The following is a 17,482-nucleotide window of genomic DNA, read 5'->3' on the forward strand; positions in this document are numbered from 1 at the left end:
CATGCATGTTAGTAGTGAGTACTCTATCATGGAGCCACCAAGCACCCCCAGTCACATACCAGTCTTTTGTCAAATCACCTTTTTTGATGTTTGTTGGGTAAATTTAAATGTAAATATTGAGTCTGGAGTAAAACATTCTTTTAATCCCAGCATTAAACTATGAGCTAGAGGCCACCCTAGTTTACAGAGACCCTATCTCAAAACAAACAAAAGTAACTATTATGACAATCTCAATATTCTATCCAGATTCTCAAATACCTTAGTTTCAAGAAAGTTAGTCCCAAGGCATTTACAGACTTTCAAACCTAGTTCTCTCCTTACTTCAGTAAAGACTTCCTTGTCATCCTAGTTTTGAGACAAATTACTATTTCTTACAGTCATTAGATTATGTGGTACTGGCATACTTATAGTTAAATATATCAAAGAGATAACATTGAAAATAAAATTAACATGCAAATGAGTATGCCATTGTTCTTCGACAATAAAGCAGTGGCTTTTAACCTGGGAGTTGACAGGAGTTACCTAAGACCATCAGAAACATATATTTACATTATGATTCATAATAGCAAAATTTTAAGTTATGAAGTAGCGACAAAAATAATTTTATGGCTGGGGGGCACCACAACAGGATGAAGTAAAAAAAGGGTCAAATCATGAAGAAGGTTGAAAAACACTGCTATAAAGGGTTTACTATTTTATTATTATTCTGTTTGCTTATTACTCTACTATTCTGGGACTCAGTGAATAATTCTAGATGCTCTTGCATACTCTTTAAGCCCTGGCCCCCATCTCATCCCAGGTAGGAATATATGCTCTGTGGTGCTGCACTCCTCCCGAAAGTGTTCAGTTTGCACACTGCCCGCATATTTAAAGACAAGTAATAACTTCTCTGCTTTATCTCTTCACACCTAGTCTTACCTTGGCATGTAGTAAAGGCTCAACCGAATGTCTAATAATTTAAAAATAAAGGGACTGGAGAAATGGCTCAGTGGTTAAGAGCACTTCCAGAGGACCTGAGTTCAGTTCCCAGCAACCACATGGTGGCTCACAACCATCTGTAATGAGACCTTGCGCCCCCTTCTGGCCTGCAGGCACACATGGAAGGAATGCTGCACACATAATAAATAAATAATAAATTCAATAAAAGTACAGGTCATTTAACGTTTGGTGTATTTCATATGCAACTTCATTTATTCATAAGAAACTAGATTTTTCAACCTCCAACTCTATCTATAATATGGACAATGACTCATTCAAGAATAACATTTCCTGAAAAGTATTAAAAGAATTCCAGGGAAGTTTAAGTTAGTGACAGTCATTTGTACACTAAGAAGTAAGGTGACTTCTGAGATGCTCTTTAAATCAATGTAAGCCAATAATGCACCACTAAGTTTTCACACCAGGAAAAGTCTGTATTGAAGCACATCATTTTAATTTATTGACTATTCATAAAAATGTTTAGAGATGTTTGATTGTTTTATGATTACTATAGTACCCGGTACCCTCAAGAGGGCCTGAAATAGTAGTTCAATACTCTCTGAATGGATACATAAAAAACATGCACTAATAGTTTCAAATTAAGTGACTTCCAAGTCAAAGGAGAATAACTAGAATATGTGTGCCAATTACCTCTTTGCAAATCTGCTTCATTGTGACTTCTTCCAAGTTAGCATCAGCCAATAATTTCTTCACTGTTTCCTTTAATTCTTCATCTGTAGGTGGTTTTTTCAATTTTTTAATTAATGGTTCATCATCAGAACTATCTTCAGATTCAGATTCTAAAAGGTAAGATACCAAGTGTGAGTAACTTTTTTGCATTTGAAGGTGTAAGACAAGGAAGTTTAAGAGAACATAAGCCCTCCCAATTATAAATCATTTAGTTTTAATTTTAAAATAAAAAATCTCTACCTTAAAATTACAAAGCTTGCACTGAAATTTTTTTTTTAGATTTGAAAACTGGCATGCTATGTCTCAACAATGTTCTTTGCAGCTGTCTTACACACACACTAAACATGTACATGCATATGGTGTACCCAGAGTTGCTGTCATCATTTCTAACGTACCTTTTTTGGAACTGTTTTGATTCTTCTTGGTAGTGCTGCTATCTGCCTTCTTAACATTAGCACTTTTTACAGACTTGTTACTTTTAGCAGCAGCTTTTTGTTTTGCTTTTTCTTTTTTAGCTGTCTTTTTTGGTGGTTGCTAGAAGGGAAAGAAAAGCATACATAGATGAGTCACTACTATTTCGCCCTCTCCTTTCTCACTGTAAATACTAGCTATGGCTGCTTAAACGTAAATTGTTAACTGTTGAGAATAACTGTATCCTAACACTATTGATTTCAATGTAAGTAAGTCATCTACATTATTCCACTTAATTGGGGCTGAAATAGAACTCAAAATCTTCTACTCTCTTCCCCAAATAGAATCCAAGCTACAAGGAGACAAGCTTTGTATCCCTTGTGTTCACTAATAAACCCTTAACTTCTAAAATTAGTTCCTGGCATACAGCAGTTGTTCAGTAAAAATTTGTGAATATGAAGAAACAGATTCAATGAAGTCATCTTGTTCCTAATCACATCAATATAAGCTATGTCTTGAACATAGACCCGATTCCAGAACACGTGCTCTTAAACACCAATCCACAAATTCAACAAAAGCTAAATGCTGAACATTTGGACAAATTACAGTGCACAAATTCTAGCTTATAAGCACTTTGTTCCAACTAAAGTCTCTGAAACTTATTCAACATAACTAAAGAACCTCAGATAAACCGGGGGGGGGGGGGAGGGGGGGGGCGCACGCCTTTAATCCCAGCACTTGGGAGGCAGAGGCAGGCAGATTTCTGAGTTCGAGACCAGCCTGGTCTACAAGAGCTAGTTCTAGGACAGGCTCCAAAACCAGAGAAACCCTGTCTCGGGGGGGGGGGGGGGGGCGGGGGGGGAAGGAACCTCAGATAAATTCTCATCTTTATACATCATAACCACCACAAATAGCTAGATGGAGAATGTTCTACACTCCTGGTTTTCAAGTTATACCATATCAGCTTTTTGTAGTCTGTGAGATACGGCTGCAATATATACTGAAACTGGTCTTGAAGGATCTTTCTGTTACTAGAGCCTTATATTACTGGTATGTTATACCTCACTTAACCCCTTCAAAGACAAATACTGTGCTCAATCTGTTCTTCAGATGAAATTGTTTCAAAAATCTAGGTGGACTTAGACTATTATATGTAAGTGGAATTAATTCAGTTTTTACTGTGTCTTTTTCTGTTACATTACCATTGCACACATCTACATGAACCTAGACATACCCTGTAATACTCACTCAGTAATATTCTTTTTTTTTTTGGTTTTTCGAGACAGGGTTTCTCTTGGCTGGGCACTAACTAGCAGGCTATTTTGGCTGCTACTAACAGTATATAAGTGGTATTAGGAAGCTGATAAAATATGGGAGTGTTACCAAGCAGCATCAATAGAATTAGTTTTCTCAGGACTAACTTAAATGAATATTTTTTAATTAATACCCCCTACTTCAAATAAACTCCAGTAGGCACTTAAAGTAAATAATAAAGGTTCAGCTGTTATTACAATACTCTTATTACACAGAATCAAATATTCATTTTCACTCTTCAGTCAAAGGCTAATAAAACCTGGACTTGAGTTTAAGAAACTAAGTTATACTACCCAAAGAGTTGTGAGAAGTGAGCAATAAAACAACATACTACTTCACTGCTACTCAATCTCATTACATTAGGTAATTTGAATTAGGTAATTAAAATATTTCCAGGGCCATCTAAGGTTACAATTAAACTTTTAGTAGACATACACAATTTGATTAATTTTAAACCTATTAACTGGTACAAATTAGTGGTTTGACAAAGTATAAACATCTGTGGTGATAAAAGGGTAGGGGAGGAAATGAAGCCATTGTTAAATAAAATGTTGCTTCTGAACAAATATATACATCTTTCTATATTTAACACCATGACTTTTAAAAAAGACAGCTAGCCTATTGTTTACCAAAATTTCTAAGAGTGCAATCAGACCACACAAGTACTATAGAACAAGGTTAATTATAGTTCAGAGTAACAGGGTCTTGAGGTAAGTTGCTTTCAAATTCCAGCCTCAATTCATCACCAGGCCCTACTTTCCCCAATTAGCAAATAAAGGAACTAATCTAAGTCTTTATGAGGGTTAATGTACAACTTGTGAAAATACTGCCATCATTAAAGTATCATCTACAAAGTGCTCATTTTGTGATTGAGAAATTCCTCCAATATGCAAAACAATTTCCCCATAAATGTGATATTGTAAAATGTCTTTTTAAAAACAAGGTAGCTACTACAGAATGACAATTATAAAAATGACACCTCACTAACCATGATACATCATACTTAATCACACTGGTAGATACAACTCGACTCACAAACATTAATTTCCATAAATTTATACCGGATTTCACTCATTTTCATTAATCAGTTGTAAATTTTTCGTGACACACTTAAGGCAGAAACTGACTTAGACTTGATGACTTAGGAAATAGTGAAGACTGAACAGTAAACCAACAAGCTCAGACTTACATGGGACCCAACATCCTGTGCACAGAAAATAGCTGAACTCACATCTTGTCTTTAGCTCTACAAATATTAAGAATCACTTTCACCTACCCTGAAGATGAAGTTATTAGGTACAGATCATCCAAACAACATCTTAGTTTTGGGAAATGGACACAGTTTCAGCAGTTAAGGCAAATAAAGATCACTGGTATTTAGAGGTATAAATGATGGGCGCTAAGAAGACAAGTTAACCACACCCATTTAAATTTTACACTTCCAATCTTTATCAAAATCTTAAGAATCTAAAGTCAGCTAAAGGATCAACCCTCAATATCTCACAATGTTACCAATTTGATTACTTCATAATCCCACAATACTTGGGCTATAAATCATTAATCTTAACCTTGTGAAAGATACAGTACAGAAGTGAGTAAGAACATGCGCTTACAATCAAGCTTTGCTTTAAATTGACTTCACTATTAATTCTGCATTCTCAGGCAGATTACTTACCCTTTCCAGTACTCTTTTCCTGGTGAGTAAAAATGCATATAAGAACGGCCCCAAAAGCTGGGTGGTGATGGGGCATACGTGTAATCTCAGCACTCAGGCAGAGGCAGGTGGATCTTTGTGAGTTTGGGGCCAGCCTGGTCTACAAGAGCTAGTTCCATGACAGGCTCCAAACCTACAGAGAAACCCTGTCTTGGAAAAACAAAAGACAAAAAAAACAAGCAAATATGTCCTATATTATTAGTTCTTGGAAGAGTAAGAACCTGTTGGAGAATATTATTTTCAGGTGTGCTACTTTTGTTTACCCTGCATTTGTTTAACTCTGAAGCTGTGTTACTCTGCCTGTCTAAAACTACTGATGGTCCTAATAAAGAGCTGAATGGCCAATAGTGACGTAGGAGCAAGTATAGGTGAGGCTGGCAGGCAGAGTATAAATAGAGGGAGAAACAAGGAGAGAATGAATAGCAAAAGAACAAGAAAAGAAGGACATCAGGCCAGCCAAAGAATTAAGAAAGATAAAAAGCCCAAAGGCAAAAGGTAGTCAGGATAATTTAAGATAAGGAAAGTTGACAAGAAATAAGCCAAGCTAATACCAGGCATTCATAACTAAGAATAAGCTTCTATGTGTGATTTATTTGGGAGCTGGGGGGTAGGCTCCCCAAAAAGTCAAGAGTAAAACACCCCACAAAAATCAGCCAGCTATGTGTTCCTTTAAGCTAGGGATGAAACAATAAATTTAAGTTGTATACCGCAGCCTATTTGCTATATGCTGAATACAGATCTTTTTCTATTAGAAAACAGTACTAATAATGGATGTTTTGCATTTGACTAAACCCTTTTTCCTAATCCTATATGGCCAACCCTCCCATTCACTAATATATGAGGATATCTACAGCTAAAGACTGTTATTAATGTCTTGATCTCTACTACAGAGCTCAAAACCAGTGCTCAGTAACTACTAAGCAATTATTAAAGTGGGAAGTGATACTTGAGGACTAGATACACTTTAAAAACTGCCCCAAGTTCCTTTGTTAGTCATCTTGCAAAAGCCATACATGGATTTGTAACAAAACTATCTCCTGGTGTAATTTACATGTATAGACTGTATCTGAGAAAGAGGAAAGGGAAAAAAAGACCACTGTATCAAACCATCAAGAGTACTCTAGCCACCCTTGAAACTAGGGAGGCTGAAGCAATAGAATTACAAGGCCAACAAGAAATAAAACACTTAAGAAAAAATAAAATGAATCATAATAATGCTTAAACTATATAAATAAAAGTGCATATCTTATTCCTGCAAAGACAAACGAGAATAAGAATTAATTAAATTTAAAATGTGAAAGATTCTTTTTTGTTGTTTGTTCGGAGACAGGGTTTCTCTGTGTAGTGTCTGTCCTGGAACTCCTTCAGTAGACCAGGCTGACCTCAAACTCACAATGACATGCCTGCCTCTGCTTCCTGGGTGCTAGGATTAAAGGCCTGCACCACCACACCAAGCTGTGAAAGATTTTTAATAGACACCTTTGTTATTTAATCAAACAGATGGTAAGACTGGTCTTTTACAAAATGAATGTGGAAAATAAATTAAGTTTCAATGGATAAAAATACAGAAAAAGCTAGTTCCCAAACTGTAACTTTCTCCTAAAGATGTGTGTGTGTGTGTGTCTGTCTGTCTGTCTGACTACTGGGTACCCAAGGAGGCCAGAAGACAAGATCTGATCCCTTAGAGCTGGAGTTACAGCCGTCTGACATATGTGTTGGGGTCTAAACTTGAGTTCTCTGGAATGCTCTTTAATGGCTGAACCGTCTCTCCAACCCAAAGGATTAACATAAATCTTCAAAAATTTGAAGAGGATTTTCCATGTATAATCAAGAAATGGCATAAGCATTTTTTTGCCAAAAATCTTGTGAGAACAAAGCTTACCTATCTGTTATAGGCAGCAGGGCTCTTGGAGGAGGGTCACCAAAAAAGATGCCTGTCACAGAGCCAGAATTCTGTCCTCACAGCAGAAAGGTTGTACTGGGAGAATAGATGAACAAAATAAAAAATTAGCTTAAAATACATGATTCTTCTAAGTTGGTTGAGAAAACCCAGAATGACAAGAAAAAAGAAATATGTAATTCTAGTTTGAGTTCACAAAATGATGAAGTGTAAATGGATTTTTGTTTCGTTTTTTGTTTTTGTTTGTCGAGACAGGGTTTCTCTGTGGCTTTGGAGCCTGTCCTGGAACTAGCTCTGTAGACCAGGCTGGTCTCGAACTCACAGAGATCCGCCTGCCTCTGCCTCCCAAGTGCTGGGATGAAAGGCGTGCGCTACCATCGCCCCAGCGTAAATGGATTTTTATCAAGGTGATCTTTCAACTGTAATTTCCAATAAAAAATAAGATTATTTAGTTCTATAATTTCCTTCATTCATATTATGAAATATTAAGAAATAGCAAAACATGTATGTCCACATCCCACCACTATCAAGAAATTTTTTCTTTCTTCTTTTTTTTTTTTTTTTTTTTTTTTGGTTTTTCGAGGCAGGGTTTCTCTGTGGTTTTGGAGCCTGGAACTAGCTCTTGTAGACCAGGCTGGTCTCGAACTCACAGAGATCCGCCTGCCTCTGCGCCTCCCGAGTGCTGGGATTAAAGGCGTGCCCAGCTGAAATTTTTTCAACTAAAAAGGCAATTTAACAAAAAATTCCAATTGCAGGTTTCTCTGAATTGTAGAATATCTAAGTGAACAACCCCACTTTTGATTCTTTTTCCTATGAAGTCAGGAAACATAACATGGCTTCCAAAAAAAAGTAAATCCACATCAGATTTGCAGTGCAGCAGCCACTAGAAGTAAAGTACTAACACCTGGATGTCTTCATTGTCCCTCACAGCTAAACGGAGAACATTGTGGTCAATGTCACACAGGTCAAATAGAGCCTATGGTTGAAGTTATCCCTTCAAAGGGATAAAGAGAAACACTGTTAAGACAGCCTGTTAACAGCTTGCTCTTCTTTGTTTGTAACATGGATGACTATCTGGACATAAACCATTACCCTGCGATCGTATGATTAACTCTGATGAGGACGCAGAGAGAAATCAAGATGGAACTGACCTGGAAACTCCCTCCCTCTCTGTAAGCTAATGTTTACTGCCAGAAGATAAAGATATGGGGGAAAAAAATAAAAGATACGAATATGAAGGCTACTGGGAGAAAACACATTCATTATTACTCTGCTACAGAACACATATGTGCTACAATACCAGTTCATCAGGCAAGATACTAATGTAATAGTGGCAAAATAAAATTATTTTCCAGATGAACCAATCTGATGTGACCTATAACACAGGAAGAAATATATACATACACCTGGATACTGTAAAAATCTGGTCAAGAGCCTATGGCTGAGGATAGGGACCCACAGAAGGAACATATTACTAATGTTCACCTACATGACTATGTAGTCAGATCGCATTCTAGGTATTTTGTTTATATCCAGATTAGGGTAGCTCTCATACTAGGGCAGAAAAGCACCTTTTTACAGAGGATAACAGTTAATACAATGAAACCTATCTGGTCAAAGCACAGAAAAAATGATGAATACCCATCCTTAAATGGGACATCTATATCAACTCCTACCCAAGGCCCAGGGAGCATGACAGAAGAGGGAACAGAATGAATTCAAGAGCTGAAGGATGGGGATGATTGTCATGCCATCCAGACAAGACACTACCATAGCAACCACAAACATACAGCAGCTACATACAAGATTGGCCCAACTTTTCATCATGGATAGGGCCTTCCTTAGGAGCTGATGACTATTAATGGTCACTGGAGGAGTCATTTTTTAATCTAACCATTGGGAAGAGGATTCAGAAGGAAAGAGGGATACCAGAGGGTAATGAGGGGTGTTAAAAAGTATAATACAAGTTTATTTTTAAAAAAAAGAAATAGCCCGGTGGTGGTGGTGCACACCTTTAATCCAAGCAATCAGGGAAGCAGAGGCAGGTGGATTTCTGGCATTCAGCCTGCTCTACAAAGTTCCAAGCTAACCAGAGCTACACAGAGAAACCTTGTCTCCAAATCCCAATCAAAAAACAGAGAAAACAAAGTGTCACAAAATACTATTCCTTTTACCAGGGTTTACCTTTCTAAGTCAATTAGAACTTTCAGAAACTAAACCGGCCATGAAGTATGTATGTAGTTCTAAATTTAAAGGTCTTTTAGAGCAATATAAAATTAATCTTACTAGAGGGAAATTTACTAAGAAAAAAAAAAAGGTATCTCTCTATAGACTTTATCGGAATTGTATCTTATAAAGCCTGACAGGGTAAACTCATGCAGGAAAAAAAATTACATTTTTGGGGGCTAGCGAGATAGCTAAGTGGTTAAAAGCACTGACTGCTCCTCCAGAGGACCTGTGTTCAATTCCCAGCACCCACATGGCAGCTTGCAGCTGTCTGTAACTCCAGTTCCAGAGAATCTGACATTATACCAATGTGCATGAAATAAAGTTAAATAAAGTTTTAAAAAAATTACATTTTTATATGGTGAGATATGTCTGCAAATCACTGTCTTCTTTCCCCCTATGGATTTCCACCATTAGACCTAGGTTTCCTAGTTTATATCACAGGAGAAGGAAAAAACGAATTTACATTGGACAGCTCATTTGTACCTCTTCCTAAACTTTATCTTGGCAACAAGACTGGATGTAGAAATGGTACTCAGAATAAAATGTCTTCTTTGGGGAAAAAGAGACCTTTGAGACAGGTTGTCTCTCTGTAGTTCTGGCTGTCCTGGAACTCATTCTGTAGACCTGGCCTCTGGCAATTGGCCGCCATGCCTGACTAAAGATTCTAACAGTATCAATGAATACAAAATATATGTAGCCAGGCACTTTTGAAGCCATTTAATATGGCCCTATGAGGTTGCTTCCAATTTTACTAATGGGAGATTGAGTACAGAAATTAAGTAATTTGTACAAAGTCATATAGTGAAAAACCAAAGATTTGAACCCAGTTCCCAAACCTATTTTGTTTTATGAAGACAAAACAAACAACAAAATTTATATACTCGAGTAACTTTAATAATTTAACTTCTCATGATTTGTCCTTAAAGTGTTAGAAACCATTAAGGACATATGGTAAATGAGCAAAATATTGGACAAGGAAAATAATTAGTTTAAAATCATGGAGGTTGGCAGGCGGATCTCTGTGAATTCGAGACCAGCCTGGTCTACAAGAGCTAGTTCCAGGACAGGCTCCAAAACCACAGAGAAACCCTGTCTCGAAAAACCAAAAAAAAAAAAATTAAAAAAAAAAAATCATGGAGGTTAGTGAGGTAGTTCATGCCACATAAGCATAAAGACTTGAATTCAACTTCTATCACCCACATAAAAAGCCAGGCAGAGGGATGCAATGGCTGTAATTTTAATGCTAGGGAATAGGAGAATCCTATGGCTTCCTTGACAGCCAGTCCAACCTAACCTAATCCAGGTCCCAGTGAAAGACCTTTTCTCAAAACAGGTTGATAGAGGCAGGGTATGGTGATAGATGCCTTTAATTTCACCACTAGAAGGACAAAGGCAGGCTATCTCTATAAATTCAAGGCCAGTGTGATCTATATAATAAGATCTAGGCTAGTCAGTTCTATATACTGAGATCCTATCTCAAAAAATGGAGGGCTTGGGAGCAATGGCTCAACAGCTGGCATCCACATACACAAATCTGTCACAATAATATATGTACATATAAACAATGTTTTCCTCTCAGCTATCAAACCATAAAAATCAGAGTTCAGAGTATTCATCTTCCCTCCACACCAAAATACAGTAGAGGCTGGAAGGATAGCAGAGGAGGTTAAGAGCCTTTGTTCCTTTAGGAGACCCAGTTTAATTCCCAGCAACCATGCCAGATGTCTTATAGTCACCTCCAACTCCAGCTTCAGGGGACCTGATGCCCTCTTCTGGCCTCAGAAGGTATTGTACTCATACACACAGACATGCATATGCACATAACTAAAAAACTGTTAAATGTATGAAGTACATGTAAGATTTTTAAAAAAAATTCTTACATTATGAAAATAGCTCATACTCAGATTCAGAGGCACCTTTAATAATCTAACATTAGGAGCGGGAGAGATGGCTGAGCTCTTCTTCCAAGGGAGCTGGATTTAATTCCCAGCACCCATATGGCAGCTCACAACCATGTATAACTCCAATTCCTGGGGACCTAATGCCCTCTTCTGGCCTCTGTAGGCAACAGACATTAAAACAAGAAAGAAATTTAAATATCTCAGGTCAAATATATATACTAATAACATATTCAAATAAAACAAATATATTACATATCTTCTCAAAAAAGATTTTATTTTTAATTATAAGTATGCATGTGTATTTGTGTGAGAATGTATAGATGAGTTTAGGTTTCTGCAGAAACCAGAAGAGGGCATTATAACCTCTAGAGTTGGAGTTACAGGCAGTTCAACCTGGGTACCAGGAACTGTTTTTCTGCACAGGTAGTATAAGCTCTTAAACAACTTAGCCACGTTCCAGCCTCATAATTTACCTTATTCATCTAATTCTGTGGTGTTCAGTAGATAAAAAGCACCCTTCCTGACTACATAAAGTACATTTGTTAGTGTTCAAAGATATTTCTGGCTAGTACAACTGTGTGGGCTTCCCTCAAGGAAATATCTAGACTACAATATCAATCCAGGATTAATCAAACCTATAGAATAAATTTATAGAATAAGTTCTAACCCCTAAAGAAAATGAAAAAATAAAACATGGCATACTAAACATCAGTAAAAACAAACAGGAACTCACCTGCTGTACCTACTTTCCCTGACCTTAACTGAGGACAGATACAGCAAAAGCTAAACACTTTTCCTCCTACCTCATATGCACTATGGAAGAATTTCACAAATATGTGCAAACAGAAAATGTCCCATTTCTAGGTGACAAAAACTTCAAATGCTGTCACACTCATTAAATAATTCCCAAAAGGTTGAAGGAAAATTACAACCTTTAACACCTTACTTTTTGCATCAAATTACATCAATTCAGGTCAACTAAAAAATATTGATAAAAGCCTCCTAAGAATGTGCTCCCATGGGCTGGAGAGATGGCTCAGTAGTTAAGAGCAAAGGCTGTTCTTCCAGAGGTTCCATATTCAATTCCTAGCCCCCACATGGGGGGGGGGGGGCTCACAGTCACACATAACTCCAGTTTCAAAGGATTCTGATGTGCCCTTCTGGCTGCTGCAGACAGCAGGAATGCATGTAGTGCAAAGACATGCTTGTGGACAAAAGACCCATACATAAAATACTAAAAGAGAAAGAATACACCCCTCTGTGTTTGTTTAGCTTTGCTGCTTCCTTTCCCATTTCTCTCTGAATAGTTCAAGGCACACTTCAAATCTAGGTCACAAACTCAGCTGTTCTGAAACTTTAATATTTGATATGGGGGTTATATAAGCCTGCTCAATTATTTACATAGCTTTCATGAAAAGGAACCAACATTGCTGGTGGGTGGTGGCATACACCTTTAATCCCATCACTGGGCAGAAACAGGTGGATCTCTGCGTTGAGGCAAACCTAGTCTAACAGAGTGAGTTCACAGTGAAACCCTGTCTTAAAAAACAGACAGAACACAAAGAAATGACATCAAACTATTTGCTTGTTTATGTAGCAAGAATATTTATCTGATAGAAAATAGAGAAAACAATAGTTAAAAAATATCTTACCTCCTCTTCACTTTCTTTCTCGTCATCTTCTGAAGACTCTTCCTTATTTTTCTTCTCATCTTCGTCACTACTGGATTCATCTGACAGAATTTCAGGACATTTGGTTTGCTTTGACTTCCTTGTTGTTCCAGAACTGTTCCGTTCCTTTTTACTACCTTTGCTTGAAGATTTTTTGGATTTTGGCAATGGCTTTATATAGAGAAAAAGAAAAAACTTTTTAACAGTATCATCAATAAGGGTATTTCTAAGTCAATCAACTCGTTTTGATAATTATTCAACTCAAATTCTGTCAGAAAGCATTTAAAGGATTAGCAGAGAAATCATCTTTAAATGTGTCAGGCTACCTAAAAGTGCATTACCACTATTCTCAATTGTCTTGTAAACATCTGGCATAACCATCTGCAAAGGGTATCTATCGTTGGTTCTGAAACAGGACTACAATTATGCACCGTAATGAGTTCAGGTAGTGTCTACATTTGATCAAGACAATAACTGAAACTAGACTTAATGTATTTCATTTTTTTAAGCACTAAAGATACCATTACTAGGAGTTTCTTGCTTTAATTAATCAAAGGAGTAGAAACAACTATCAGAGAAAATAAAGCTTAATTAGCAATCATATATCCTCAATTTATACTACCTCTTTCAGTAATGCCAAGTTCTCAGCAACATCTTTCAGTGTGGAATAAATGTTGAGTAAGTTAATTATGAAAGTAATAACAGGCATGAAATAGGTTAATATGTTATATATGCCTTCAGTTAAACCGTATCCATTTCTAATCACATGAGAAAAACTATTTGATCAGTCAATGAATTTATTTTTCAATGCTTTCTTAGGAGTATTTGCTAAATTCTAAAACACTGTGTATCAGTCCCACATAACCATTTCCTCAATGTATTTCCCTTATTCCAATGCCTTCCAGACAGAAAACCCTGGAGCCCTGGTTTATATCTTTGTGACATGTAGGTACTTTTACCTTTTTATCTGTTTGAAGCAGGGTTTCTCTGGGCAGCCTTAGGACACTGGAACTTGCTCTGTAGACCAAGCTGACCACTAACTAGAGACCCCGCTGCTAGGATTAAAGTGGGATCAAAGATGTGCATAGTCACTTTTCTTTCTAGATTTTTCAAGACCGGGGTTCACTGTGTAACAAGCCCTTGCTGTACTGGACCTCCTGGAGTTCCGCCTGCCTCTGCCTCCTAAGCACTGGGATTAAAGCTGTGTGCTGCCACCACCAGACTACTTTTCCTAATCTTGTACTACTCACACCTGATTTGAAGGAAAATATGCTATTTTATATTATGAAAATATTGCAGTTCTGTTCATGAAAGGCATATATTTTAAATGCAGATGACAACACTGACTATCAATACAATTCTGTGGCTAAATTACCATTCCAGTAAGAGAAAGGAAAGGCTGTTAATAACCATTTTACTGAGATGGTAAAAAACAGATCCTTACTTTGCCAGAAGGCTTTGGATGCATTAAGAAATTCAAGATCCTCTTCACGAGTTTGCTGTTCACGCCTGATCTCTCTAAATCAAGAACCTCACAGATGCTCTTTAGCATGGCGTTTCTAAACCTGAAACAGAAAGCAGGGGAAAAGAAGGTGACTACACACGAGTTCATAAGTAATCTTCATAATATAAAGAAGAAAGAGCCAGAAAAATTGGTCTGCTTTGTTTCCGTAACAGTTATAAGTATTTCCCTGTAGGTTACTCTTATTAATTACCTGACCACAGGGCACAACCATTAGAAAATGACTATTTACCAACAATTGAAGTAAACTCACTGAAAAATTACCTAAATTTCCAATACTACAAAATTCATGGACTTAAAAATTGTTTAAATTAGTAATTCAGCATTACAGTGTCTCAATGAAGACCTAATTTTTATTTAAATTTTTTATCTACAGGCATTTAGTAACCAAAACTTCTAAGGTTTGTCATTTTGCTAGCATTATGGAAAATGACAATTCCTCATCAAAGCAATTATGTTCAAGGCAAGTTTAAAACACTAAGAAGAAATAGTAACAGCAGGGGACAGAAATACATTTCATTACATTTCCTTCAGACTATATGAGCTTTGAACTCTCAGATTACCTGTATCTTCTAGAAAATGAAATTTTAAGGGTTTTCAATAATTTTAAGTCATTATTTTCCGGAACATAACAGATAACCCAAGGTGATGCTATGATAGACTTGTCAAGTACTAACTTAAAGTTAGCAATCTACTAAAAATGAGCAGGCATTCATTTTTAAATGGAATATAGCATTATCAACCAATAACAATATTTATAAAAATAACTTACTTTTTCAGCATTTCTTCCTTCTTTTTATACTGGGTACTGCCTTTTTCAAATGGAAAGCCACTAAACTGACCCACATTCTTCTTTAATGAGGACACCTGAAAGTATTTTTGATATTGTTAATGCTACTATCCAGTAATGCACAAATAAAAAAAAAACCTCAAAGATAGTGTCTATTTTCAGAGCCATCACCCAAGTTAATTTACTGAACAAAACTGAAAAGTATGTGGTACTGACATATTAACATTACAAAAATTCTACAAACTGAATTAATTCTTTGAAAAGTTTGAATCTGAATGTATTTTCACCTAGCAAGTTACCAGAATTGTTTCTTACGTAGGTGTAGAAAGTTACTAGTCAATGAGTATTTTTAAAATACCTAAATATAATAAAAGCTATTTACAGCAAGCCATCAGCTAACATTAAATTAAACGGAGAAAAACTCAAAGCCATCCCACTAAAATCAGGAACACGACAAGGATGTCCACTCTCTCCATACCTCTTCAATATAGTGCTTGAAGTTCTAGCAATAGCAATAAGACAACATAAAGGGATCAAGGGGATTCCTATCGGAAAAGAAGAAGTTAAGCTCTCGTTATTTGCAGATGATATGATAGTATACATAAGCGACCCCAAAAACTCTACCAAAGAACTCCTACAGCTGATAAACACCTTTAGTAATGTGGCAGGATACAAGATCAACTCCAAAAAATCAGTGGCCTTCCTATACACTAAGGATAAAGAAACAGAGAGGGATATTAGAGAAGCATCACCTTTCACGATAGCCACAAATAGCATAAAATATCTTGGGGTAACTCTGACCAAGGATGTGAAAGATCTATTTGACAAGAACTTTAAGTCTTTGAAGAAAGAAATTGAAGAGGACACCAGAAAATGGAAAGATCTTCCTTGCTCCTGGATTGGGAGGATCAACATAGTAAAAATGGCAATTCTACCAAAAGCAATCTATAGATTCAATGCAATCCCCATCAAAATCCCATCAAAATTCTTCACATATCTGGAGAAGACAATAATCAACTTTATATGGAAAAACAAAAAACCCAGGATAGCCAAAACAATCTTATACAACAAAGGAGCATCTGGAGGCATTACCATCCCTGACTTCAAACTCTACTACAGAGCTACAGTATTGAAAACAGCTTGGTATTGGCATAAAAACAGAGAAGTCGACCAATGGAATCGAATAGAAGACCCTGACATTAACCCACAAACCTATGAACACCTGATTTTCGATAAAGGAGCTAAAAGTATACAATGGAAAAAAGAGAGCATCTTCAACAAATTGTGCTGGCAAAACTGGATGTCAACCTGTAGAAGAATGAAAATAGATCCATATCTATCACCATGCACAAAACTCAAGTCCAAATGGATTAAAGACCTCAATATCAGTCTGAACACACTGAACCTGATAGAAGAGAAAGTGGGAAGTACTCTACAACACATGGGCACAGGAGACCACTTCTTACAGAACCCCAGCAGCACAGATATTAAGGACCTCATTGAATAAATGGGACCTCCTGAGACTGAGAAGCTTCTGTAAAGCAAAGGACACTGTCGCTAAGACACAAAGGCAACCCACTAACTGGGAGAAGATCTTCACCAACCCCACAACTGACAAAGGTCTGATCTCCAAAATACATAAAGAACTCAAGAAACTAGACCGTAAAAGGCTAACAAACCCAATTATAAAATGGGGCATTGAGTTGAACAGAGAATTCTCAACAGAAGAAGTTCAAATGGCCAAACGACACTTAAGGTCATGCTCAACTTCCTTAGCGATCAGGGAAATGCAAATCAAGACAACTTTAAGATACCATCTTACACCTGTCAGAATGGCGAAAATCAAAAACACCAATGATAGCCTTTGTTGGAGAGGTTGTGGAGAAAGGGGTACACTCATCCATTGCTGGTGGGAATGCAAACTTGTGCAACCACTATGGAAAGCAGTATGGCGGTTTCTCAGGAAATTCGGGATCAACTTACCCCTGGACTCCGCAATACCACTCTTGGGAATATACCCAAGAGAGGCCTTATACAACAAAAGTATATGCTCTACTATGTTCATAGCAGCATTGTTTGTCATAGCCAGAACCTGGAAACAACCTAGATGCCCTTCAATGGAAGAATGGATGAAGAAAGTATGGAATATATACATATTAGAGTATTACTCAGCAGTAAGAAACAAGGACTTCTTGAATTTTGCATACAAATGGATGGAAATAGAAAACACTATCCTGAGTGAGGTAAGCCAGACCCAAAAAGAGGAACATGGGATGTACTCACTCATATTTGGTTTCTAGCCATAAACCAAGGACATTGAGCCTATAATTAGTGATCCTAGAGAAGCTAAATAAGGAGAACCC

General features: G+C 36.9%; 1 protein-coding gene across 2 annotated transcripts in view; it reads right to left on the reverse strand.

Moving 5' to 3' along the window:
- Positions 1–17,482, reverse strand: part of LOC121453617 (protein DEK) — a 28,173-nt gene that overhangs the window by 3,094 nt on the left and 7,597 nt on the right. For both annotated transcript variants that reach the window (XM_041660500.1, XM_041660498.1), the window contains 5 exons: positions 15,102–15,196; positions 14,252–14,372; positions 12,790–12,978; positions 2,064–2,202; positions 1,630–1,778 (listed from right to left, as the gene is read on the reverse strand). In XM_041660500.1, coding sequence (XP_041516434.1) covers positions 1,630–1,778; positions 2,064–2,202; positions 12,790–12,978; positions 14,252–14,372; positions 15,102–15,196 — 693 coding nt within the window. The remainder of the gene's footprint in view (positions 1–1,629; positions 1,779–2,063; positions 2,203–12,789; positions 12,979–14,251; positions 14,373–15,101; positions 15,197–17,482) is intronic.

Source organism: Microtus oregoni, unplaced genomic scaffold (assembly GCF_018167655.1).
Source record: "Microtus oregoni isolate MIOR12 unplaced genomic scaffold, Mior012 000011F_ref0000422, whole genome shotgun sequence".
Lineage (NCBI taxonomy): Eukaryota > Metazoa > Chordata > Mammalia > Rodentia > Cricetidae > Microtus > Microtus oregoni.